At 58.5% G+C, this 25,878-nt stretch overlaps 2 protein-coding genes and 1 pseudogene across 4 annotated transcripts; 2 read left to right on the top strand and 1 right to left on the bottom strand.

The window, feature by feature from the left end:
• The first annotated feature begins 9,099 nt into the window (after positions 1 to 9,099).
• On the top strand, positions 9,100 to 9,758 carry LOC111527460 (annotated as a pseudogene).
• A 1,014-nt stretch (positions 9,759 to 10,772) lies between these two features.
• Positions 10,773 to 14,240, top strand: LTC4S (leukotriene C4 synthase). Of its 3 annotated transcripts, none has more exons than XM_023193676.2 (5): positions 10,773 to 10,948; positions 12,361 to 12,460; positions 12,563 to 12,633; positions 12,719 to 12,800; positions 13,903 to 14,240. In XM_023193676.2, the coding sequence occupies exons 1-5, from the start codon at positions 10,891 to 10,893 to the stop codon at positions 13,964 to 13,966; spliced, it is 375 nt and encodes a 124-aa protein (XP_023049444.1). In that variant the 5' UTR covers positions 10,773 to 10,890; the 3' UTR covers positions 13,967 to 14,240. The 3 variants fall into 3 exon arrangements, with proteins under 3 accessions (XP_023049444.1, XP_023049443.1, XP_023049442.1); XM_023193675.2 differs by lacking the exon at positions 13,903 to 14,240 and adding an exon at positions 13,031 to 13,290; XM_023193674.2 differs by lacking the exon at positions 13,903 to 14,240 and adding an exon at positions 13,031 to 13,290 and having other exon boundaries at positions 10,809 to 10,948; positions 12,563 to 12,800.
• Positions 14,241 to 14,405: 165 nt separating this feature from the next.
• Positions 14,406 to 23,725, bottom strand: MGAT4B (alpha-1,3-mannosyl-glycoprotein 4-beta-N-acetylglucosaminyltransferase B). The gene is made up of 15 exons (XM_023193673.1): positions 23,251 to 23,725; positions 18,567 to 18,752; positions 18,337 to 18,477; positions 18,112 to 18,245; positions 17,687 to 17,733; positions 17,264 to 17,377; positions 16,965 to 17,040; positions 16,755 to 16,869; positions 16,310 to 16,440; positions 16,004 to 16,111; positions 15,729 to 15,922; positions 15,313 to 15,391; positions 15,146 to 15,233; positions 14,963 to 15,075; positions 14,406 to 14,866 (listed from the first exon to the last, which is right to left on the bottom strand). The coding sequence occupies exons 1-15, from the start codon at positions 23,345 to 23,347 to the stop codon at positions 14,843 to 14,845; spliced, it is 1,647 nt and encodes a 548-aa protein (XP_023049441.1). The 5' UTR covers positions 23,348 to 23,725; the 3' UTR covers positions 14,406 to 14,842.
• Positions 23,726 to 25,878: the final 2,153 nt, after the last annotated feature.

Raw genomic sequence — 25,878 nt, 5'->3', positions numbered from 1 at the left:
CATGATTAATCACTAGAAAAGGCACAATGTGAGATCCATTAGAGGCTTCCTTGGCAGCCAGGCAGGAGGGTGGACAAAGCTGAAGGGATCAGGCACGGGGTTGTTATTAAGGCATCAGAGCTCCAAGAAGGTAGAACTTCCAACCTTACCAAGTCTGCCATACCAAGGTCATTGTCCTAGTTAGGAATGTGGGACACTTACACTGGGATGGGGACATCTGGATCAATACTCTAGAACTCTAGAAAACCTGGATACCCCAGCTCTGCACCCCCCACCCCCCACCGAAACCTCTAAGCCCACTCCTCCCTGTTAAGGGCCGGTGCTTTAAGGACCTCGTTTGAAGGTCATGCACATAGCCTCTGCCACCTCTCCTTAGGATCTGTGCTCACCTCCCCTCCTGGCCCCCGGACCAAAAAGGTCAGTAGGAGGGTGCTGGGCCTGCCAGAGAAAAAAGAGGATGAGCTGGTGGTGGGGAGCAGGAGTGTACCTGAGATTTGAGGGCATGGCCATATAGGGCTCTGCTATGACCTAGGACTCGGCACTCTTGTCAGAGCCCCCAGGAAGCCGTGCCCATATGCTGCCAGCTCAGCTCTCTGAAGCTTCCCAGGAAGCCATGGCCCACAAGGAAGAGAACAGCAACTTGGGCAACCGTGGCAGCTCTGCAGGAAGAGACTGAATGCCCAGCGAAGCGGGTATGGGAAAGGGGGAATGCAACTGACCCCTGAACAACACAGGTCTCAACTGCCTAGGGCCACTTACACGTGGGGTTTTTTCAGTAAATATATTGGAAATTTTTTTTGAAATTTGTGACAATTTGAAAAAACTCACAACTGAACCATGTTGCCTTAGAGATATTGAACAAATTAAGAAAAAGCTAGGTATGTCATGGACGCATAAAATATATGTAGGTACTAGTCTATTTTATCATTTACTACCATAAAATATACACAAATCTATTACAGAAAGTTAGAATTTAGGTCCAGCGGCTTACGTGTGTAATCTCAACACGTTGGGAGGCTGAGGTGGGAGAATCACTTGAAATTCCAGACGAGGCCAGGCGTGGTGGCTCAAGCCTGTAATCCCAGCACTGTGGGAGGCCGAGACGGGTGGATCACGAGGTCAGGAGATCGAGACCATCCTGGCTAACACGGTGAAACCCCGTCTCTACTAAAAAATACAAAAAACTAGCCGGGCAAGGTGGCGGGCGCCTGTAGTCCCAGCCACTCGGGAGGCTGAGGCAGGAGAATGGCGTGAACCCAGGAGGCGGAGCTTGCAGTGAGCTGAGATCCGGCCACTGCACCCCAGCCTGGGCAACAGAGCGAGACTCCGTCTCAAAAAAAAAAAAAAAAAAAAAAAAAGAGAAATTCCAGACCAGCCTGGGAAACATAGTGAGACCTTCATCTCTACAATTAGCTTGATATGGTGGCACATGCCCATTGTCCTAGCTATTTGGGAGGCTGAGATAGGAGGATCGCTTGAGCTCAGGAGTTTGAGGCTACAGTGAACCAAGGTCACACCAGTGTACTCCTGCCTGGGCACATAGCAAGACCCTGTCTCAGAAAAAAAGTTTCTTTGCCAGGCGTGGTGGCTCATGCCTGTAATCCCAGTACTTTGAGAGGCCGAGGCAGGTGGGTCACCTGAGTTCAGGAGTTTGAGACCAGCCTGGCCAAACTGGTGAAACCCGGTCTCTACTAAAAATATGAAAATTAGCTGGGCGTGGTGGTGGGTGCCTGTAATCCCAGCTATTTGGGAGGCTGAGGCAGGGGAATCACTTGAACATGGAAGGTGGAGGTTGCAGTGAACCAAGATCACGCCATTGCACTCCAATCTGGGGGACAGAGCAAGACTCCCATCTCAAAAAAAAAAAAAAAGTCTTTTTGGTCAAAACTTACACATGCAAACACTACGTGGCACATTTGTAGTTAAGAGAAATGTAAAGGTGCAGTATAAATGTAGCCACAGTGTTGTGGAAAGTCAGGGACCCCGAACGGAGGGACTGGCTGAAGCCATGGCAGAAGAACATAAATTGTGAAGATTTCATGGACACATTAGTTCCCCAAATTAATACTTTTATACTTTCTTACGCCTGTCTTTACTGCAGTCTCTGAACATAACTTGTGAAGATTTCATGGACACTTATCACTTCCCCAATCAATACCCTTGTGATTTCCTATGCCTGTCTTTAATCTCTTAATCCCATCATCTTCGTAAGCTAAGGAGGTTATATGTCGCCTCAGGACCCTGTGATGATTGCGTTAACTGCACAGATTGTAGAGCATGTGTGTTTGAACAATATGAAGCTGGGCACCTTGAAAAAAGAACAGGATAACAGCAACGTTCAGGGAACAAGGGAGCTAACCTTAAACTCTGACTGCCGGTGAGCTGGGGGGAACAGAGCCATAGTTCTCTTCTTTCAAAAGCAAACAGGAGAAATATCACTGAATTATTTTTCTCAGCAAGGAATATCCCTGAGAAAGGGAATGGCCCCTGAGGAGAGGCCTCTGAAATGGCCACTTTAGGGGTGGCTGTCTTTTATGGCCGAAGGCGAAGGGATGAAATAAACTCTGGTCTCCCGTAGCGCTCCCAGGCTTATTAGGATGAGGAAATTCCCACCTAATAAATTTTGGTCAGACCGGTTGTCTGCTCTCAAACCCTGCCTCCTGATAAGATGTTATCAATGACAATGCGTGCCCAAAACTTCATTAGCAATTTTAATTTTGCCCCGTCCTGTGGTCCTGTGGTCCTGTGATCTCGCCCTGCCTCCATTTGCTTTGTGATATTTTATTGCCTTTGAAGCATGTGATCTCTGTGACCGACACCCTATTTGTCCACTCCCTCCCCTTTTGAAAATTGCTAATAAAAACTTGGTTTTGCAGCTCAGGGGGCATCATGGAACCTGCTGACATGTGATGTCTCCCCCAGACACCCAGCTTTAAATTTTCTCTCTTTTGTACTCTTTCCCTTTATTTATTTATTTTTTTATTTTTATTTTTATTTTGTTTTTTTTGAGACGGAGTCTCGCTCTGTGGCCCGGGCTGGAGTGCACTGGCCGGATCTCAGCTCACTGCAAGCTCCGCCTCCCGGGTTTACGCCATTCTCCTGCCTCAGCCTCCCAAATAGCTGGGACTACAGGCGCCCGCCACCACGCCTGGCTAGTTTTTTGTATTTTTTAGTAGAGACGGGGTTTCACCAGGTTAGCCAGGATGGTCTCGATCTCCTGACCTCGTGATCCGCCCGTCTCGGCCTCCCAAAGTGCTGGGATTACAGGCGTGAGCCACCGCGCCCGGCCCCCTCTTTCCCTTTATTTCTCAGACCAGCCAACGCTTAGGGAAATAGAAAAGAACCCACGTTAACTATCAGGGACGGGTTCCCCCAATACCACAGCCTGAAGGATGAGGCCAAAGGACTGCAGGTCTGAAGCACAGCCTGCAGCAGGTCAGCAGCTACAGCTGCCTCTACGGCTAGTTACGAAGTTTTTTCAGAGCAAATGATGGGAGCGTTGGCACATTAGTGGGGGAAGAGAAATATGGAAACAAATACTACGAAGACAGCAAGCAATTTTTGGCTATCACTGATGGAGCAAGAATAAAACTCCATCTCAAAAAAAAAAGAAGAAGAAGAAGAAGAAAGGGAATCCTGGCCTAGGCCCAGCGCCCAGTGGGACCTCTGGGTCCACAGGTCCACCCAGCCATTTCCTTGGCCTTGGTATGTAATCAAAAAAGACTCACTTGATAGTTGACAGAAGCCTCACACTGGGTATCGGCCTGGGAAGCAAGAGCTGCCACAATGGGGGAGACCCAGAGAAGAAATGATAGGGAGCCTTTCTTCCCAGTGGGTCAGATGCAGGGTGGTGGTCTGCCTCACAGATACTTTTTTTTTTTTGAGATGGAATTTTGCTCTTGTTGCTCAGTCTGGAGTAGAGTGGCACGATCTCGGCTCACTGCAACCTCCACCCCCTGGGTTCAAGCAATTCTCCTGCCCCACCCTCCCAAGTAGCTGGGATTACAGGTGCCTGCCACCACGCCCAGCTAATTTTTGTATTTTTAGTAGAAATGGGGTTTCACCATGTTGACCAGGCTGGTCTCGAACTCCTGACCTCAGGGGATCCACCCACCTCGGCCTGCCAAAGTGCTGGGATTACAGGCGTGAGCCACTGTGCCCGGCCATAGATGCTCATTTGACTTTCCAGTCTGGGCCGAACAAGATGTAAATGGTCCCTAGCAGCTGACAGCAGTCTGCTGTGAACACAGCGAAGTTGAGTCCCAGTTTCAGCTGCAGTGACCACCAGCCAGCCTCTGTCATGGCCCCTGAGTGCTGGGCCCAGCAAGGTGGGCTCATGAGCAGTAAGCAACAGTGACAAGGGCAGGGCTGAGCGGGATCCCAGCATCATGGCTCTGGCTCCCCTAGACGAATCCAGATCTGCCGCCCAAGTGCCCAAGTATCCAGCCTGCCAGTGACAGAGACCAGTGTTGGTCTCCTCAAGGGACTGAGTAAGGAGACCAACCAACCACCTGGTGCAAACTGAGTCCCTTCCATGAGGGAAGGGGCCACAAGCAATTCATGGGTTTTTTGTTTTGTTTTGTTTTGTTTTGAGACAGAGTCTCACTCGGTTGCCCAGGCTGGAGTGCAGTGGCGCGATCCTGGCTCACTGCAACCTCCGCCTCCGGATTTTGTGAACCAAGCAGGAGGTTGCTTGCCGTGCATCCTGGCAGGAGTCAGCGATTCTCCTGCCTCAGCCTCTCGGGTAGCTGGGATTACAGGTGCCCATCACCATGCCTGGCTAATTTTTGTAGTTTTTCATAGAGACAGGGTTTCACCATGTTGGCCAGGCTGGTCTCCAACTCCTGACCTCAGGTGATCCACCTGCCTCGGCCTCCCAAAGTGCTGGGATTACAGACATGAGCCTCCGTGCCTGGCCATGTTTTCTTTTTTTAGCTTTTCATTTTGAAATATTTTCAACCTTACAAAAAAGTCGTGAAAATACTACAAAGACCTCAAAAACATTTTGCTAAGTTGTGCCAGACACGAAAGACCACATACTGTATAGTTCCATTTATATGAAATATCCAGAAAAAGCAAATGAGCTAAATGCATGCCCCAGACGCTCATGTGCTGGATTTAATCCCCAATGCAACAGTTTGGGAGGTGGGGCCTACTAAGAGGTGACTGGGTCCTGAGGGCAGAACCCTCATTTATGAATTTTTTTTTTTTTTTTTTAATTTGAGACAGAGTCTCACCCTGTCGCCCAGGCTGCAGTGCAGTGGCACAATCTCTGCTCACTGCAACCTCTGCCTCCCGGGTTCAAGCGATTCTCCTGCCTCAGCCTCCCAAGTAGCTGGGACTACAGTAGATTGCAGACCTGAATATAGGAGACTATCTTGGTTCCCTCAGAGTTGGGAAGAATTTCTTAGATAAGACACAAAAGGAGCTAACCATAAGGTAAAACACTGATTCATTTGTTACAGTCAATTTAAGAGCTTCTGTGCATCAAGAGACACCATCAGGAACCCGGAAACACAAGCCATTGGTGAAAGAGAGCCTCTCCCTGGGGGCAGGTTTTGGCTACTGTCAGGAAGCATGCTGGAGTCACTGCAGTGGGTGACATAGGAGCTTGCTTGTGCTTACCTGTGCACTGGGACGCCGTGGGTGCTGGAGCACCACTTCCATTGCAGTGGAAGGATGGCCTTGGGCCTGCCCCACTGTTGGACTTCTTGGGCCCAACACAACCAGCTCCTGTGGCAGACTGCTCTGGCCACACAGTCACTTAGTGCCCCAATGTCCCAACGTCCAGTTTTGTTTTGTTTTTGGAACAATGTCCATTCCCTGCTGGGGAACACACAGCCTTGATCTGGGATCATAAGATTATGCACTATGACTGTCTTATGAGGCTTCTGCTAGAAACACCACCTGGCTCTGTCTGTACCACAGTTATTTCTAGCACCAGGGGTGTGCTCGATGTTGTGAACCAAGCAGGAGGTCGCTTGCCCTGCATCCTGGCAGGAGTCAAAGCAGCAGTCCCAAGTGTGAACTGTGTTGCATCCAAACCTCCAAAGACCCACCAAGGCCTATGTGCCTTTCTTAGTGGCAAGAGATCAAAAGTGCAATAACTTGAATTTTTGCCCAGGCTGGAGTACAATGGCGCAGTCTCAGCTCACTGCAACCTCCACCTTCTTCTGGGTTCAAGTGATTTTGTCTCAGCCTCCTGAGTCGCTGGGATTATATAGGTGCATGCCACCATGCCCAGCTAATTTCTGTATTTTTAGTACAGACAGGGTTTCGCCATGCTGGGCAGGCTGGTCTCGAACTCCTGACCTCAGGTGAGGACAGGCCCAGCCTGGGAAACTCCTGTTTTTAAAACCAACAAATTGGCCAGGCTTGGTGGCTCACGCCTGTAATCCTAGCACTTTGGGAGGCCAAGGCGGGTGGATCACAGCCCCCAACATGGGCAGGCTGTATTTTTTTGTACTTTTTGTAAAAATACAAAAAATTAGCTGGGTGTGGTGGTGGGTGCCTGCAATCCCAGCTACTCAGGAGGGTGAGGCAGGAGAATCGCTTGAACCTGGGAGGCAGAGGTTGCAGTGAGCTGAGATTGCACCACTGCACTCCAGCCTGGGCAACAAGAGCAAAACTGTCTCAAAAAAAAAAAACAAAACAAAACAAAAAAATGGGAGTGTCCCTGCACAAGCTCCTCTCTCTTTGCCTGCTGTCATCCACGTAAGACATGACTTGCTCCTCTTTGCCTTCTGCCGTGATTGTGAGGCCTCCCCAGCCATGTGGGGCTATAAGTCCAATAAACCTCTTTTTTTGTAAATTGCCCCGACTTGGGTACATCTTTATGAGCAGCGTGAAAACAGACTAATACACTGGGCATGTTGGTGTGCGCCTGTAATTCCAGCTACTCAGGAGGCTGAGGCAGGAGAATTGCTTGAACCCAGGAGGCGGAGGTTGCAGTGAGCTGAGATCACGCCACTGCATTCCCACCTGGGCAACAGAGTAAGACTGTCTCAAAAAAATAAAATAGGCCGGGCACAGTGGCTCACGCCTGTAATCCCAGCACTTTGGGAGGCCAAGGTGGGTGGATCACAAGGTCAGGAAATCAAGACCATCCTGGCTAACATGGTGAAACCCCATCTCTACTAAAAAATACCAAAAAAATTAGGCAGGCGTGGTGGCGGGCACCTGTAGTCTCAGCTACTTGGGAGGGTGAGGCAGGGGAATGGTGTGAACCTGGGAGGTGAAGCTTGCAGTGAGCCAAGTTCATGCCACTGCACTCCAGGGTGGGCGACAGAGCAAGACTCCGTCTCAAAAAAAAAAAGAAGAAAAGAACAGAACAGAGAAGCAGAGAGAAGCCAGGCTAGCTGCCCCAGTAATGACTCAGGCTCTCATGATCCCAGGCCACTTCGACTGAATCAGTTCTCAGCTGTGCAGCAAGTGATCCCTGCCCTACAGGGATCCGCACACATTTACTCAGGAAACTGTCTTCTTACTATCCGGTTTTGAGTTTTTATATATTCTGAATACAAAGTGGTTTTTTAAAAATCATATGTATGATTCACAAATGTTTTATCTAAGTCTATGTTTTTGTTTTTGGTTTTTTGAGACAGAGTCTCCCTCTGTCACCCAGGCTGGAGTGCAGTGGTGTGATCTTGGCTCACTGCAAGTTCTGCCTCCCAGGTTCACGCCATTTTCCTGCCTCAGCCTCCCGAGTAGCTGGGACTGTAGCAGGACAAGCCGCAGACAAAACTCCTCAGACACTGGATTAAAGAAGGAAGAGGTTTTTTATTTGGCCGGGAGCGTCAGCAGACTTGCATCTTAAGAGCCGAGCTCCCTGAAGAAGAAATACTTGGCCTTTTTAAAAGCTTACAACTTTAAGGGATCCATGTAAAAGGGTCACGATAAATCAAGCAAGCGTGGGAAACGTGACTGGGGGCTACATGCATCAGCTAACAGAACAGAAAGTTTTACTATGCTTTTTTCATACAGTGTCTGGAATTTACAGATAACACAAGTAGTTTAGGCCAGGGGTTGATGTTATTATTATTACTTTGTTTAACTCCTAGGGCCGGGTGGTGGTGCCAAGGTTGTCTGGCTATTTATCTTACTTTTGTTTCTTTCTCTCTTTCCTCTTGTCTTGTGAACTAGGCAAGGTGGCCGGGGGGAGGAGGGCAGCAGGAGTAGTGGTGGTCTCCTTCCTTAGGACTACAGGCGCCTGCCATCACACCCGGCTAATGTTTTGTATTTTTTGTAGAGACGGGGTTTCACCGTGCCAGCCAGGATGGTCTCGATCTCCTGACCTCATGTTGGGATTACAGGCGTGAGCCACCACGCCTGGCCGAGACTGTAGATTTTTGCAACTTTTTTATAAGTCTAAAATAAGCCTGTAATCCCAGCACTTTGGGAGGCTGAGGCAGAGGATCACTTGAGCCCAGGAGTTTGAGACCAGCCTGACCAACATAGCAAGACTCTATCTCTGGAAAAAAAAAAAAAAATTAGAACTGAGGTGGGAGGATTGCTTGAGCCCAGGAGTTCCAGGATACAGTGAGGCATGTTGAGCCACTGCACTCCAGTCTGGGCAGCAGCACAATCCTGTCTCAAATAGAAAATGATTTCTAAATAAACTGTGTTGTTCAAGCTCAGGGTCTGAGTTATGATCCACTGCACAGAAGTTCTGATTTCTTTTCTCTGCAATGGTTCTGCCTTTCTGCCTCCCAGAGGTCCTGGTGGGTGGGCATCACAGGCTCCTCAGGGCTCTGTGGAGGCTCAGGGAGGAGGTTTCGCTTCCCTCCTGATACTGGTGCCTCCAGAGCTAGACAGGAAGATGGAAACTGGGTGGCCCGAGCAGGGGTGGGGGCTTGGCTGGCGCTTCTGTCAGCTTGAGCTGGCTTGAGCCCAGGCAGGGCCCTGATAGCCTGGATAGGCTCAGAGGGAGGGAGGTGGGGACCAAGAGACCCGGAGAGGGCTCCTGGGGCCAAGACCCACGTCCCTGCCCTGCATATCCGCCAAGGGACTTCCTCAGAAGCTGCTGATGTCAGGCTTTGGCTTCCTGCTGCGGAATGAGGGGATGAACTCCGAAGGGAGGACGCTCAGGCCTTGGAGGAAATGAGAGCTTGGCCAACAGGAGGGCCTGGACTTGTGAAGACACATGGACACCCACAAGCACAAAGACATGGATGTGTGACAGCGGACCAAGGGGCATGCAGATATGTATGCATGGTGCACACAGGCACTCTGGGCACAGCCCACTGGCACCGTCAACCCCTGTGTGGTGGCCTGCATCCCACCCTTCAGGCAGGCCCCGTGGGGCAGGTGTCAGGGAGGAAGGAGGCTGAGTGGGCAGTCTGAGGACGCGGCCACCACCGCTCCCTGGCACTACATCTGTGTCCCAGGATCTAGGAGGCACTCTTCCAACACTGAGCCCCAAGATGACTGCCACACCTTGGTCTAAAGCAGGGGCCGGGCCTGAGCCCTGGCCCCTGCCCTGGAGGACCACACAGAGCCTCCAGCTGGGGCGTATCTGGTTTCTGGGGGCAGAGGTGGCGGGGTGGGGGCGATACCCAGAGAAGGAGGAAGAAGGGATTCTGAGAGAGCCCGGCAGGCTCCAAGCCTCAGGCTGGAGCTGGGCTTGGGGCAGCAAGGAAGGACCAGGTGCGAGGGCAGAGCCATGCGGCCCGACCCCTGCAGCACGGACTGTACCTGCATGTGGTCTCCCCCAGCTCCTGCCCATGCTTCTGGGTCAGTCTGGACTTTGCCACGTCTGACCAAAAGCCACCGCAAACCCACTCAAGCCAAAAGAGGAAGTGGCCATTAGGCACAACTGGTTAGACTGGGAGGCCGGGGGCGCTCCAGGCAGGGCAAGGGGGACACCCAGGGCTCCAGACAGGAGTCCTCAGGTGCCGCCTTTCCTCTGCCTGGCCCTGTGTGGGCTCGGTCTTCCTCAGAGTGGCCCGCCGTAGTCCCCCTCCCCACTCCGAGTTTCCTGTCCCAAAGTTCTAAGGAAGTTTCCAGAACTATGTCTCACCATCTTGAGTCAGCCTTGGCTCAGTGTCCATCTCACGGGCCTGGAAGGGGCAGGAGTCAGCGCTGTCCAGACCACAGGGCCTGAGTGTGGGGACGGCTGCTGTCTTAGGTGGGTTGTGGAGGGTTGTTACCCTGAGGCAAGAGGGCTGCAGGGCAGAAAGTCACGGCAGGTGACTGTTGTGGAAGGCCCAGGAGAGGCCCGAGAGAGGGATGGCCCACAAGGGTTGACCCTCCTGCCACCCAGGGGGCCCTTGTGCAGGGAACCCCTGCAATCAACTGAGGCTGGCAGGCATGAGGTTTCCTGAAGGAGAAAGAGCTTGGTGGAGCCCAGTGTGGCGGGGGGGCGCTGGGACTCCATTTGGAAGCCAAAGGCACTGGGAAGGGCTTCCGCAGAGGAGGGTGCAGCAGGGGTTGCCAAGAACAGTCTGGATGGGGGCAGGGAACAGATAAGGTGGGTGGGGGAGTCAGCCGGGAGCCTGGAGCTGGCTCTAGCATAACGTGGGGGTTTCCAAGGCCCTGGAGAAAGTGGGGTGATGCAGCAGGGGGCACACCCACAGCTGGAGCTGACCCAGATGGACAGCTTGGGTTCTGCTACATGGGACTAGGCAAGGAAGGGGCACGAACAAGCAGGAAGTGGCGAGGCAGTTTCCAGCTGGCTTCTCTCCCCTGTCCAGACTTTGGTTTCCTCACTGCTGGCCTGGCCTGGCTCTGTGTGGTATGGTCACACCCCCACCACCCCCTCTACTGAGTTGGGGCGGGGAGAGCACTGAGGCTGCTCTTCCTTTCCTGGGCCGACCTCTGAGCAGCAGACGGGGCTAAGTGTTCCCCAGCTCGCCTTTACACACAGCCCGTGCCACCGCAGCCGACGGCACCATGAAGGACGAGGTAGCTCTACTGGCCACCGTCACCCTCCTGGGAGTCCTGCTGCAAGGTGGGCTGGCTCCTATCTAGGAAGAGGGTGGGCCTCAGATCTCTACAGCCTGCCCTCTGCCCCCTAGGTCCAGGTGGAGGGCAGAGGCAGGGACTCCAGCCCAGGCCCAAGCTGGAGGAGGGTGGGGACTTTCAGGGACCTGGGGGGGCACCTGGCTGTGAGAACTGTAGGACTTGGGGGTGGCAAGGGTGCCAGAACAAACGGTGGGATAGCCATGGGCTTGGGGAAGCTGATCCCTGCTCTTTCCAGCTGTCCCCTCTCTGGGCGTCCCAGCAAGCGGCCCCCATTCCCTGGCCCTGCTTCAAAGGAGGCACCTCCATACTGGGACCACGTGGAGCAGGGCAGAGGTGCGACTCCTTCCTCCAGCCCCCTAAAAGGAGCCTGCTTATTGCCTTTCTCAGACTGGCCCTAAAGGACACATTCCTGGGCCAGATAGCCTAGCCACTTAGAGACACCACTGCCCCACAGTGTGTGGGCTAAGACAAGGCACGGCCTGGGGAGGGGGCTCTGAAGAGGCTGAACAGACAGGCCAGCCTGACCTCCAGCTGCACCCACACTGAGCTGGATGGCCACCCTGTGACACCCGTCTGCAGGGTGCCCAGCACCAAAGGTGCCAGGGCTGCAGGATTCAAGGGGAGACGGTCAGACGGGAGGTCTCGGGAGGGACTGCACGGCCAGCACTGGCCTCCCCTGACCAAGGGAAGGGCTCCTGCTCACAGAGAAACTTTGGGGCCAGCCCACCCTCTGCAACTACCCCAGCCCTGGGGTCCTGGGGTTAGGCTACGGGAGTCCCAGCTGCAACCTCCTGGGAGCAGAAGAGAAGGTGTCTGTCAGATTTAGGCCTGGGGCCAGAATACAGGAACAGAGAAACTGAGGTTTGGAGGCACAGGGACCCAGGCTTTAGTGATCCTGGCCTGAGGCAGGGTCAAGGGCCCTGCGGGTGGGCTCTGGTAGGTGGGTGACCAGGGACTGATAGCTACAGGGAGTGTGCTTCCTTGCACCTGGGAGGATGCGGCCAGCTCTACCCTCAGGCTCCCGAGGCACTTGCTGGCTAGGGACCTGAAAGCTGCATTTGCCTGTGTTTTGCGAGTGAAATGATTCAGAAACAATGACTCAGGTGATCGCTCTCTCGAGCAGGTGTTCCTGTGGCTCAATCACCCACCCTCCCCCATACACTCACAGGTTGGGGCAGGGCCTCTCTGCGCCCCAGGCTTCAGTCCTGCCCTCCCCGCTGAATGTCAGGGACACAGGGCAGGCCAGGGCTGGGTCAGACGGGAGGTCTCCTCAGGAGAGAGCGGGGAGTTGTTCCGCCTTAGGGAAGAGAGGACACGGCCACGTGAAGGATCCTTCCCACTCCCATCTCCGGGGCTTCGGGAGCCCAGACCTGACTCCTGCTTCCCCTCCTCCCCCAGCCTACTTCTCCCTGCAGGTGATCTCGGCGCGCAGGGCCTTCCGCGTGTCGCCGCCGCTCACCACCGGCCCACCCGAGTTCGAGCGCGTCTACCGAGCCCAGTGAGGCGCGGCGGGAGGGCGCGGGACGGGGAGCGAGCCCCGGGCGGGTCCGGATTGCAGGACCAGCCCGGCCGGCGTGCTCATCCCACCCGCCCACCGCAGGGTGAACTGCAGCGAGTACTTCCCGCTGTTCCTCGCCACGCTCTGGGTCGCCGGCATCTTCTTTCATGAAGGTCGGGGTGTGGGGCTGGGGCGCACGCGCTGGACCCCCTGGCGGCCGCGCACCACGCTCACGAGGTCCGCGCGCACCTCTCGCAGGGGCGGCGGCCCTGTGCGGCCTGGTCTACCTGTTCGCGCGCCTCCGCTACTTCCAGGGCTACGCCCGCTCCGCGCAGCTCAGGTGAGGGCCGGGCGGGCAGCGGGGCGGGGCCGGGGAAAGGTCGCGGGCGGGCGGGGTCCTGGGGAGCGGGGCCCAAGCTGCGGGCGGACGACGGGCCGGAGCCCAGCGCCTTTGGGAATTCGGTGGGCGAGCCCTGGCGGCGGCCGGAGGAAGTCCCCGTGGGGCCGGGGTTGAGGCGGGGAAGAAGCGGGGCCTTCTCGCGCCACCGCCCCGCTGACCGCCGCCCGCAGGCTGGCGCCCCTGTACGCGAGCGCGCGCGCCCTCTGGCTGCTGGTGGCGCTGGCTGCGCTCGGCCTGCTCGCCCACTTCCTCCCGGCAGCGCTGCGCGCCACGCTCCTCGGACGGCTGCGGACGTTGCTGCCGTGGGCCTGAGACCAAGGCCGCTGGGCCGGCGGAGCCGGGACCGAAGAGCCGGAGCCTCCAGCCGCCCCGGGAAGCGGCGCTCGCCTCCGCATCCTAGTCTCTATCATTAAAGTTCTCGTGACCGAGACCCGGGCTGCGTTTTCTGGGGCCGCGGGGGTGCCGCACCGCGGGCTACGGACCCTGGAGGGACCCAGCCCAAGCCCCGGCAGCCCGGCGGACTTTCTAGAGGCGGCGTGGGAGGGGCTGCGAAGGAACGGGACCTCTCCCCCTGGGGCGGGACTGGGTCCGGTCTTCACCTCCCACCCCACTCCCTACTCAGCCTCTGGGTTACAGGGCCGCCCAGTCCTGCCGGGGTTCACCCTGCTAGCGCTCAGCGGTCTCCTCACCGGTCCCCCTCCTCAGGGACCTCCTCTCTCCTGACTCTCAGCCACCCAGTCCCTCGTTCCCTGACCTTCACAGCTGACACTAGCCTGCAGGCGCGGGGCCCAGCACCTAGCTGTGCAGCTGCGGTGCCACCCACAGCCTGTGGATCTCTCCTCCGGTGAGGGCAGGGGCCTTTTGGTCAGCACTAGATCCCCCTTGTTAACTGTAGGTGTTCAGGGCGGCCTCCCAGGTGCGCAGAGCTGCGGGCACCATGGGAACATAGTGAGTCAGTGACAGGTCTCAAGGAAATGTCCAGAAGGCTTGGGGATCCAGGGGAGGCCCACAAAACAATCAAGTGACTTAGCCGAGTATGCAGGAGAAACGGAGAAAGGAGAGCTTGCCAAGCATGGGCAACGGTGTGTGCAAAGGCCCTGAGGTGAAGGGGAGACCCTAACGTGCCAGAGGAGTGTGCCGGTAACCCAGGATGAGAACCAAGCTGAGACACACGGAGGGGAACAAGGAGGCTGAGAAATGCCTTCAGCTTGAGGAGCTAAGGGACGGCCTCATTGTAGGCCTTGGACATGGGGGAGACATTCCGGGGACTTGCTGTGGGTATTGTCCCGGATTCTGCGCTGCTTTCACCAGTGAATTACTGACTTTGCGGCCTGATCTTAGGAACGGGGGTGAGGTGGCGCCGAGGTGGCACTGCGCCTGCAGGCCAGGCTGGCTCCTTGATTTAGCAGGGCAAGGTTGCTGCTGATGCTGGGTGGGGAGGCCCAGTGCCGGGCTTAGTTGGCACGTCGGGGCACAGACCAGGCAAATGAAGCCAGGCGCAGGGGCAGAGGGAGATGTCCAGGGTGTTCACATTTGAGGCACACACTTCATTAACCCTTTATTACAAGTCACGCTCTTATAGAAGTATATGTGGACTTACGTGAAAAAATCAAATGTATCCAAGAATAAAAAACACAGCACATAAAGTAGTATATGCATTCCAGTGTTCGCGCCAGAGACAGCGGGCGCCCAAGAAAAAGCTCTTCTAAAACGGCCTGACTGGGGCAGGCCGGGTGCGAACGGTTCCGGGCCTCAGGCACAGTGTGGGGGCCGCCTGCCTCCTCCGCGGCCCGGCGGGCGGGGGCAGCACCAGCTTCTAGGGCCTCCGGGCCAGCGGCGGACCCCAGGCTGGCCCAAGTCCGGCGCCAGGCAGAACCCTTCGGTGGGGGGGCCGTATATGGCCCTCCGGGGACAGCAGTGACGACATCCCCAGAAACGTGGGCTTCAGGGCTGGCCACAGGGTACCCTCAGAAGCCCGCAGCTTAGTCAGCCTTTTTCAGGAAGATCTGGAAGAGCCGGACCCAGGGTCAACAGGGCCTCTGAGCTCCGCCAGGGTCTCTCTGGCTGCTCCCCGCGCCTGGCCTGGCCCTGCCCGGCCTCACCTCGCTCAGAATCACCCACACAGGCGAGTCCGTCTGGATCGAGAGGCGCAGCGCTTCCAGAGGGCCGAAGGCTGGGTCCACCTCTCCCTCTGCCACTCCCTTGTAGAAGGAGCCTGGGGGAGGGCAGCGCTGAGAGGGTGTCCCCGAACCCCAGCCCACGCTGTCCCCCAGCCCCCTACCCACCAATCTGGAGGTAGCCGTCGGGGCTCCGAGGGTACCGGAGGGTGGCCGTGCGGCCCTCCTGCAGGGCCTCCTTGTCCGACTGAGGGTTCTGGGGGCAGAATCAAGGGCTGAAGCAGGTGGCTGCGGGAGGCTCGGCCTCCATGCACACCACACCCTACCGCACTTACGTCGAAGGGCAGCACCTCCACAGACGTGTTGAAGAGCTTGTCCTCCGGGTGCTCGATGTTCCCACTGCGGAAGAAAAACCTGCAGCCAGGCAGGCCTGTGAGCTGCTGCAGGGGCAGCACTCCAGTACAGCACCCAAGGCCCAGCAGAGAAAGGCCAGGCCTGCACCAGGGGGGCCCCCAGGCAGCTGTCAGGCTGTGCAAGGAGATCAGGGCCTTCCTCTGGGAGGATGGTGAGGTGAAACATCGCTGAGCTCCTAAGGGCTGCCTGACTTAGTCCTCACAAGGTAGCTACCATTAGGAGGCCCACTTCAGCTGAGGACACTGAAGAATGTGAGGTTAATTTGCTGGTGGAGCCTATACCCTGGTGGCCACCCAGCCCCGCCCCCCCATTGCAGACCCGTGGTGATGGCACTGACCGCTCCAGTCTTAAGGGTTGGAAGAAGCGGAAGCGGATGAAGTCCCCCGCGGCAGGGGTGAAGGCCCAGAAGAAGTCCTCGCGCAGGTAGGCTTTCTCGAGGGTGAAGTGCTGGTATGTCTTCAGGCTTGTGCTCACCTCTGCTGGCGGGTTCACATGCTCCTTCCGCAGTGCCTGCTTTCCAAAGTCCTTGTCCTGCAGCAGAGGAGGGACAGCAGTGATGGCGTGGGCCCCGACCTTGACCCCGGCCTAGGGAGAGCGTGCAGTGCAGCCCACCTTCAGTTTCTGGATCTTGCCAGCCAGCGAGGAGTGAGTGCCCACATGCTGGAAGAGGGACGGCTTGAAGCGGATCCGCAGGTTGGCCTTCTGCCGGTCACAGTGCTTCTGTGGAGCGTGGGCGACACCCTAGGACTCGGCTTAGCCCTCCTTCCTCCACACGGCCTCTCCTGGGGGCTACCAGGGCCCTCCCACAGTTGACAGTGCCCTCTCTTATATGATCAGATATAAGGACAGGGATAGTTTGTGCTGGAGGCTGCCGGCCCCTTGGCCCTGCCCCTGCCAGTCCCGCCAGCTCTTGCTCACCGCATCCTTCTCGGGGTTGCAGACTTTCACCCACAGAATATGGTCCAAGAGCCAGTCAATGGGCTTGTCCCGGTAGAACATGAGGATGAACTCTACAATCAGGCTCAGGTCCAGCGACTTGAACATCTTGCCTGGTAGGAAGGGGGCCTGAGTGGGCAGTGCTGCTCCGCCATACTTCCTTTCTCCCTGCAGCGTGCCCCCAAGATTCCCACAGCAAACCCAGGGGCAGGCTTCAGGCAGGTGTGAGCACAAGGGGGCAGACAGGTGGTGAGGCCAGATATGTCGGATGCACAGGCAATGGGAACAGGCCAGGTGGGCTGCAGCACGCACACCAGGAAGGGCCCAACCTGGGCAAAGGCTCATAGCGGACACAGCGTGGGACTGGGAGAGGATGGCAGAGGTGGGTGGGACTGAAAGGCATGGTCAGGTTAGGGGAGGGGCACACCAATGAAGCCCAGCTGGGAGAACTCCAGGATCATCCAGTCCTCTGAAGGCTGCTGCAGTGCGAAGTTCTTCATGGTGCTCAGGTAGTTGGGCTTGGCCACGATGTCATCCTCCAGCTACAGGTTGAGCAGAGAGGGGCTGGGGCTCAGGAAGGGCACCCAGATGGACCAGACCCATAGCAGGGCAGGGCAGCGCAGGGCTTGGGGCTGACCTGCACGTAGTAGATGCCTTTGGACTGCGCGTACATCATGAGGAAGCAGTAATCGAGGTTCTGTTTGGTCCTCCACCTGTGGGCCAGGGCGGGGCCTCAGGAGCTCAGACCCCTCCACCTCCAGTGTGGCTCCACAGAGAAGCCGCTGGGCGGGCAGCTTCTGTCCCCCCACCCCCATGCACAGGTCCTCCCATGGAGAATTCAGGGCACTGCAGTGAAAAGCCCTGGAAACAGATACCAGTAGCTGGGTTCTCAGCACAGGTGGGCAGGTTGCTGGGGGTATGGGGGAGTGCTAGTACCTGACTCTCTCCTTGGGGTCCCCAAAGGACTCTCGGAGGCGGGAGAAGTCAGGGTAGAAGTGGGGGGAGGGTGAGATGACCTCCAGGAGCCCAGAATGGATCTCCGTGGGGAACCTGGGGGATGGGAAGGCCCAGTCCATATGCAGCCTCCAGGGGCTGAGGGGGGCGGAGCCCAGCAGACCCTGGCTCTTTCTTGAGGCTCACCCAGTGCCAGCCCCCCACCACTCCCTACACCCAGCTAAGTGAGGCAACAGAGCTCCACAGGGGCTGGGCCACTGCTGCACACCCACCCCTCCCCCACCAGGTCCCTGCCTCCCGGCAAGATAGGAAAGGCGCTACCTTCTGGGGAGGCAGGAACCTGCCAGCACGACACCCCGCAAAGAGCCCTCCTGCCACCAGCTCTCTGGGGCCACCAGTACTCACAAGGCCTTGATGTTCTCTGTCACTGCCGAAGTGTACTGTGAGTCAGTCTGTGGGGAGACCAAGCACCCTCCCTTAGTGCTGCTGCTGCCCCAAAAGGCCTGGAAGGTCTTGGAGAAGGGGCATGGCTTCAGATGTCCCCCACGTGGCGGTAGCGAGCCTGCTGTGCTGAGAGCAGAGCAAGGGCGCCCCGAGAGACAGCCCTTTCCCTTTGGAACTGGCACGGCCAAGGGCGGGGCAAGGGGCGTGCCTAGGGGTAGAGGGCGCCAGGAAGCCCCTTCTTTTCAACTTTCTATCTCGGAACATTTGCGAATGAAACTAGCAACTGAACTTCCGACAGCTTTCTCCTCCCGAATGGCTCCTGCTACAGTTCTATACCGCGGGGGCTCCTCTGAATGTCCCCCAACCCCACGGCCCGGCTCACTTGCCTCAGCGATCAGCACCACGATGACCGAGTCCTCCTTCTCCTGCGGGCTCAGCTCGGAGATGAGCGAGTGCAGAGTGTCAGTCAGGTACGAGTGCACCTCGCGCCGCACGCTCGGGATGCCCATCACCACCGACACTATGGGGGACGGAGGCGCGACGCTGGGAAGGGCGCGGGGGCCACCCGCCCCCCCCCCCCGCCCCGTGCTCCTCCCTGCCCACGCCCCTACCTCCCGTGCGGCCCTGGCCCACGCGCACCGCGGGCTGCAGACTGCTCTCCTTGGCCAGCAGGTGTGGCAGGTGGTGGAAGACGGTGGGCAGGTGCAGCACGTGCCGGTGTGAGCTGTTCCACGGCTTCAATCGGGGGTCCTCTGGGTGGGTCGTGAAGGATCGGGACTGAGACCAGGGAGCCTACAACCAGCCCACCCCCGCCTTTTCCCCCTCCCGCCCCAGACCTCACCTGTTAGGCGGCCCCAGGTACGGTTGCCGTCTCCGTCTCGCAGCGCCTGCCTTTCCGACACGGCCCTCTTGATCTCATCCAGCACCAAGTTGAGCTCCTTGGAGCGCTTGAGGCTCTCCTGCTCAGCTGCGTGCAACCGATCGCGCAGCGCCAGGAACTCCCGCTGGTAAACGTCCACAACGTCGCCTGCAGGTGGTGCGCAGCCGTCACGAGGGGGCAGTGTAGAGCCGCCCTACGGCCCTTTAGTGCCAGCGCGCACATCTGGGTGCCCGTCTGTGCAATAGCTTACTCACATCTGTTCTCGTGCCTGCCACACGTGAGACAGCTGGGGTCACTCCGAAATTACACTGACACTAATGCTTGTGGGGAGAAAACCAGGGGAATCTGCCCTCTTCCAGCACTCTCCCCCACCCGGGCTGATTTTATTCTCTGAGGAGGCATCTGCAGTGGGAATACAATTTCCAGACCTAGGTAGGTGGATCCTAAGCAAGGGCTGGAACAGCCTCAGACCGAATCCGCTCTGTCCGTTGGCCTCCAAAGCCCACTCTTGCTTTTTGCAGCACATGCTCCTTCCAGGGCATGGGATACCCAAGGTCCTGGTGCTAGTTCTTCACTGTCCTCGTGGCAGTCGCTGGATGCCCACCCTGCCCTGGATTGTTAGTCTCACAGTGGCCCCAGGGGGCGGCTGCTGCAGTTCCAGGAGCCCACCTCACTTCACTGCTCAAGGACAGTCAACAGCAGCGAGGGGACTAGCTCTGAATGCTCTGGTGCCTGTGTCTCTGGAGACCTGTGCTGCGCCTGGGGCACCCTGGAGGGTCCGCATGCCACCCCAGGGGACCCATGTCAGAACCTCCAGCTGGGCCCAGGCATGAGGGCTGTAGGCAGACAGGGCAGCACACAGGTAGGGCTGCCCGACAGCAGAGAGGCACCACCAGTCTGGCAGGGACCAGTGAGCAAGACAGATCAACAACCTCCTGGTGGCTCGGTGCCCACAGTCCATGCGGAAGTACGCTCAAGGCCTCTGCCAGGCGAGCCTCTGAAAACCTATGTGGCCCACAAGGCCTTATGTTTCCAAGTCTCCAAGTTTAAGAAGCCTGACAGAACTCCCTCTACCCACAGATAGCTCTTCCATTCCTTGATCCTTGGTGGGTTCACAGACCCCAGAGTTCCGTGGGATGGCCTCACCCCGCCAGCAGCCCTGTGCATGATCAAGGTCATGATCAGACAAAGTTCGGTCACCTCAGGACACACCCCTTTCCAAAGCAGGGGCAGGAGGTCGAAGTGCCAAGTGACCAGGGAATAGGAAGGGGTGGACCTGTGCAGGAGGAGCAGGGAGCCAAGTGGATCTTCCCTGAGGCATCTCTTACCCGAGAAGCTAGCCCCCGCCCTCCCACACCCTGCCTCTCTGGGGCTACAGGCTGAGGCCAGGTGGAGCCTCTGGACAGGCCCTGGCTGGAGGGAAGGGGGAGTCGGATTACCGGATCTGCCAGGCTCCACGCTGGGCTCAGGGGCTGGGTTACCCTGGAAACCTGACCCCTCGAATGTAGAGCTGGCTACCCCCACACTCACTCATTGCTGGGCGACACCGAGGTGTAGGCAGCAGTTGCCCACAGGGATGGGACGGAGGTGCAGAGGCCTACAGAGCCATCAGGAGTGGGTTCAGAGCCGCCTGCACCTGCAGGTGCGTCTCCCTCCTGCCTAGGTGCCAGTCCCCGCTTGCCTACTTACAGCCACTGCCCATCCCCGAGCCCCATCCTGGCTTTCTCTGTCCCACATGACTGCCTCAGATGGACAGGCTGGGTGGGCAGTGGTGGGTGACGCTGCCTGAATCACCCTGGAAACAGCCTGCTCCTTACCCTGGCTTCCTTCCTAGGGGCCTCCCCTCTCCCCCAGGTTCTGTTTACCAGGAGGTAAAGGGACCCACGGGCTCCCGCCTACACCAACCCTTCTGTCATTTCCCTGCACACTGCAGGCCCTGGTCCTGGGCAGCCTCCCCCGCCTGCCAGCTCCCCCACCCGCTTTGCCTTGCCCTCAACTGTGGGTCCAACTCTGTGACTGCCTCCCCATGGGCCAGGCCCCATGCCGGGGCTCTGCCAAGCCATGCTGACACCCTATAACCTTCGAGAGCTGGGGAGGCAGCTCAGGTGAGGAGAGGGGCCAGCCTGGGAGCCCCTGCCATACCTTCCTGCCTCAGGGCCACACTGTTAAGAAGAGCAGCAATGAGGCCTGGAGGCTGTGTAACCCTCCCTGGAGGCGAGTCATTAGGACACCCTGAGGCCTGCAAACCACAGTTCCCCCTGCTTCCCCCTTGGTTGGGAAAAGATTAAAGAGCCAAGCTGGGCCACAACCTTTGTGCCCTGTATTCAGGGAAAAGGGACAGGCTCAGAGGGGCACAGGCAGGTATCAGGCCCGTTAACGGTCTGCTGTCACCATGCATGTGTGCAGCAGATGTCTGTCTCCTCTCCAGACCCCGCACACTCCTAGGAGTCAAGGAGGGTGTCCATCATTGCTGAGGTCCAGGCCTGGGGAAGGGGACAGCCTGGAGGCTGGGAGAGCTGTGTGGCTGAGACCCTGGGCCTCCCCCAAGGGTCTGCCTCCCTGGGCAGATCCTCAGCAGGTGCTTGGCCGAAGGCCACAGTTTGAGTGCTGGCAAAGCTGCTCCACAGGCCAGATGTGGAGCAAACCCTTCTCCAGGGTCCATTTTGCATTAGTCTAAAGAGGCCGTCCTGGGCTTGACCTTGGGCTTCCAGGATGACGCCCACACCTGCTGTCCTTCCTCTCTAGTTCCCTGCCCACCTCCTTCCTTCTCTGCAGATTCCACTTCCTGGGTCCTTCCCTCAAGTTCCTGGACCCCCGCTGGCTGCAAAGTGCAGGCCAGGTTCCAATTTGGCCTCAGACTGGCTAAGCCTGATTTCACCAGGGGCTTAAGACAGACTTTCTACATGTGACAATGAGATGGGTTCACATAATAGCCTGGATTCCTAGCTTCACTTGAGGCCTCCAATGACCTGGTCCTACTGAGTCACCACAGAAACAGTGACAGCCCCTCAACAAGGCAGGCCTAGGTCACCCCCTACTCATGCCTCCCAGGATCCTCAGGCTTCCATCCCCTAGGGGCTGGGCCCTTGAATCTAAGTGCTCCCCTTCTTTCCTCTCCTGTTCCCCAGGCCCTCTAAGAGCCAGCCTCCCGGATGCCCCCTAGGCGCAGTGGGTCCCATGGAGCCAGTGCCTCTCCCTCACTCTGCTGTCCCCGAGACTGGCTCCCTGTGGTAAGCCAGGCTTGCAGAGGTGGCTCCTGACATCAATCTGGGGGCATGTGGCTGCTGTGGGAGGCACACACTGGCTGAGGACAAAGGGCAGGGGCTCATGGCTCTACCCACAACTGGAAGAGTGTGCCCCAGCCCTTCAGATAAGGCCCCACCTAGGCCTTCATGCCAGTCTGCTAGTCACCCTGCCGAGGACCCAGAACGTCCTTCCCCAGGTGACACACCCTACCTACAGAGAATTCTGCCCCAGTCATGCCTGCCCTTGAAAATATACGCCACCACCGGGGCCTCTGCCCCAGCCATCCCTCCCCTGTCAGGCGATCTCCCCGCAGAGTCCCTGGGTGATGGGGCTTTGGCCCTGGAGCCCCAAGGCCAGCCCAGGCCTCTGCCCTGACAGAACAAGTGCGGCAGGCGGGCGCGCTGGCAGAGCTCGGTGAGGGTGGCTGAGGCTTGAAGGGTCCGGAAGGATCCGGGTCCCCCCAGCCTCCTCCTCAGCCTCTCTGGGGTGGCGCTCCGGGACAGGGAAACAGGGAAGCGGGTGGCGGGAAGGCCAAGGGGGCAGGTGGCCTCAGCCCGCTTAGGCCTCCAGCAGGCAGGCAGGCAGGAGGCCACTCTCCCGGAACCTCCAGGCTAGGGGAAGAGCGCCTCAGAGGGCTCAGGCCCTACTCGGCCCCACCATCGCCAAGACCGGTCAGGGGGGCGGGGACCGGTCTGCACCCTCCGCCTGCAAGAGCGCTGGGTGGACGCGGAGGGCGAGGGCCAGCCCGGGAAGCTCAGGGTGCGGGGGACGGGCTGGGGCCCGCACAGGAGTGCAGGGCAGCAGTGGCTGGGCTGGCTCAGGACGCCTCTCCTTCCCTCCCCCGCTCCCATAGGCCGGATGCTGCCGAGGCGTTCCGGGCGCCCAGGGGTCGGCGATGGAGACCCAGGACAGGGTGTCACGCCGGGGTCGCCCAGGCCGGCGCAGGACAGCGGGAGGCAGGGTGGGGGGAGGGCTGGTGGGGGGATGCCTGACCGCCTAGCGGTGCCCTCGCGCCTGTGTCCCTCACGCCGGCCCAGGTCCTGCCCAAGTGGCTGTGGCTGGCGTTCCGGGACCTCTGTGACCTTGGGTCTGTGCCCCTCTCCGAGAACCCCACGGGTCCCCAGCTCAGCTGCGCCGGCAGAGTCCGGTCCGGGGCACCCACGGGCGCGGCCAGCGCTGGGCGGGCAGGCGCAGCCCGGGCCCGAGGAGGACGCCGCGGCTCCAGCAGCAAACAAGTGGGGGAGGGTGGGAGGGGAGTCCTCCGCGCCGCCCGGGCGGGGAAGGGGCGCCTGCGTCGGCTTCCGGCCTCCTCCCGCGGCCACCGCCGGGCCCGCTCCCGCCGCCGACGCCCAGGTGCGCCAGGTGCGGACCGGGCCGGCCGGGCGGGGGTCGCGCTTACCTTTCTGGCCGCTGAGTGCCGCGTACCAGGACAGCGAGAGGAAGGCGCACAGGCAGAAGAGCAGCAGCGTCAGGAAGGTGCCATTGCGGAGCCTCATCTCCTCCGATGCGCGGCGGGCGTCCGCGGGGCCGAGGCTGCATGGCCCGGGGAACCGGGGCCGGGGCGCAGGGGTCGGAAGGCGGCGGCTGCAGGGGCCCCGGCCCCGGGGCGGGGGGCCCGGGGCCGGGCGGGGACCGGGCCGGGGAGCGCGCCTGCCGCTCCTCAGGGCGCCAGCTTTGTGCCCTGTACTCAGGGAAAAGGAACAGGCTCAGAGGAGCAGAGGCAGATACCAGGCTCACTGCAGGTATCAGGGGCGCGGGACACTGGCGGCCTCGCCTCCGCGGCAGGGCCGGGCCAGGCCGGGCTGGGCTGGGCTGGGCGGCGAGAGCCGCGGCCCGGCCTGGATCTGGGGCCTGGATCTGGGGCCGCCGCGGAGTGGACGGCGCAGGGCGGGGCGGCCTGGATTTAAAGGGGCCGCAGCACCGCCGCCGCCAGCGCCGCGAGGGGGCGGGGTGGGGGCCGGCGCCCGCGATCCCGACCGGCTCCCGCTGTCCGGCTTGTGCTCGTGCGAGTCGGCCCCAGGTAAGGCCGGAGTGGGAGTGCGGGTCGACCGCAGCCGGGGCGGGCGGCGGGGGCGGCGCTCCCGGGCCCAGGTACTCTTCTCGGCAACATCTCCTCCGCGCGCGGACCCCGACCCCACTCGCACGTTCTCTGGGCTGTTTCCCGAGCGTGAGGGGCTCTGGGTGGCGCGGGGGACTGGGCGCTTGGAGCCGGGAGCCACCGTTGCCTTCGGCGCCGCCCAGGGCGCTTCCCCGCTCAGGAGCTTCCTCTGGGGCGCGGGACTCAGACGCGCAGGGGCCCGGGAGGCGGGAACAATGGGCAGTTCTAGCGGGTATCAGGGCCGATGCTCGTGGGTGCAGAGCAGTGACCAGCCCAGAACCGGACCGGCTTCCCGGGATAGTGGCGGCCCAAGCGCGCCGCTTACGGGAGTAACGGGCCCTGCTCCCGGTGGTGCAGCGGCCACCTCGCCCCGCGCAGCCCAGCCGGCTATTGATAGGGCCCACGCCTTCATTCGGATTTTTGTGGGGTTTTTTTTTGTTTTTTGTTTTTTGTTTTTTGTTTTTTTGAGACAGTCTTGCTCTGTCGCCCAGGCTGGAATGTAATGGCGCGATCTCCGCTCACTGCGATCGCAGCCTCCGGAGTAGCCGGGATTACAGGCGCCCGGCTAATTTTTTTTTTTTTTAAGACTTTGGGCAGCGCCTGGCCCGCTCCCAGATTGGACCTCCCAGTCCTAGGGACCCGGTTCCCGGTGGAGGCTGCAGCAGGGACCTCTGCTCCGCCCGCTCGGGGGAGGCCTGAGGGGCTGGACTCAGACTGGGAGTGAATGCGGCTTTGTCTTCCTAGTCCAGCCCCGGCCCACACTGGGGGCTGGGTGGAATCGGGAGCTTCGACGGGTCTAGACAATTCTCCCACAGAGAGATTGATGCCAAAAAGTGGGTGGCCGAGCCAGAGGCTGAGGTGGGCTGGATCCTGAGGCCCAGTGTTAAAGGACAGGGCTCCCCACTCAGTGCTCCTGGAACTTTCCGAACTAGAGACTGGGGCTTGTAGGCGCCTTCTAGAGGAAACTGTCGTATTTTCACAGGTGTCTTCTATTTGTGGCAAAGGATAATGGCTTTTCACTTAGGTTGTGACATAAAGGGCCTTAGAAATTGTTAATGAGTTACTTAACGTTAAAACTTAGTCACCCAGGCCCGGTGTGGTGGCTTATGCCTGTAATCCCAGCACTTTGAGAGGCTAAGGCGGGAGGATCATTTGAGCTCACCAGTTCGAGACCAACCTGGGCAACATAGTGACACCTCATCTCTATAAAATTAAAATTTTTTAAACAATTTTTTTGGATATTTTTTGTAATTTTTAAAATATTTATTTATTTATTTATTTTTGAGACAGAGTCTTGCCTTGTCGCCCAGGCTGGAGTGCAGTGGAGGCTGACTGCAAGCTCCGCCTCCCGGGTTCAGGCCATTATCCTGCCTCAGCCTCCCGAGTAGCTGGGACTACAGGCGCCCGGCACCACGCCCGGCTAATGTTTTGTATTTTTTAGTAGAAACGAGGTTTCACTGTGTCAGCCAGGATGGTCTTGATTTCCTGACCTCATGATCCACCTGCTTCAGCCTCCCAAAGTGCTGAGATTACAGGCGTGAGCCACCATGCCTGGCCTTTTTTGTTTTGTTTTGTTTTTAAAGATGGAGTCTCGCTCTGTCGCCCAGGCTGGAGTGCAGTGGCACAATCTCAACTCACTGCAACTTCTGCCTCCCAGGTTCAAAGAGTTCTCCTGCCTCATCCTCCTAAATAGCTGGGATTACGGGCGCGCACCACCACGCCCAGCTAATTTTTTTGTATTTTTAGTACAGGTGGGGTTTCACCATGTTGGTCAGGCTGGTCTCAAACTCCTGACCTCGTGATCCACCCACATTGGCCTCCCAAAGTGCTGGGATTACAGGCATGAGCCACGGTGCCTGGTCTCTTTTTTTTTTTGAAACGGAATCTTGCTCCGTGACCCAGGCTGGAGTGCAGTCAGGCAATCTTGGC

Source organism: Piliocolobus tephrosceles, chromosome 4, assembly GCF_002776525.5.
Source record: "Piliocolobus tephrosceles isolate RC106 chromosome 4, ASM277652v3, whole genome shotgun sequence".
Taxonomy (NCBI): Eukaryota; Metazoa; Chordata; class Mammalia; order Primates; family Cercopithecidae; genus Piliocolobus; species Piliocolobus tephrosceles.
Note: the sequence above shows the minus strand (reverse complement) of the source record. Positions and strands in the feature narration are given on the sequence as shown.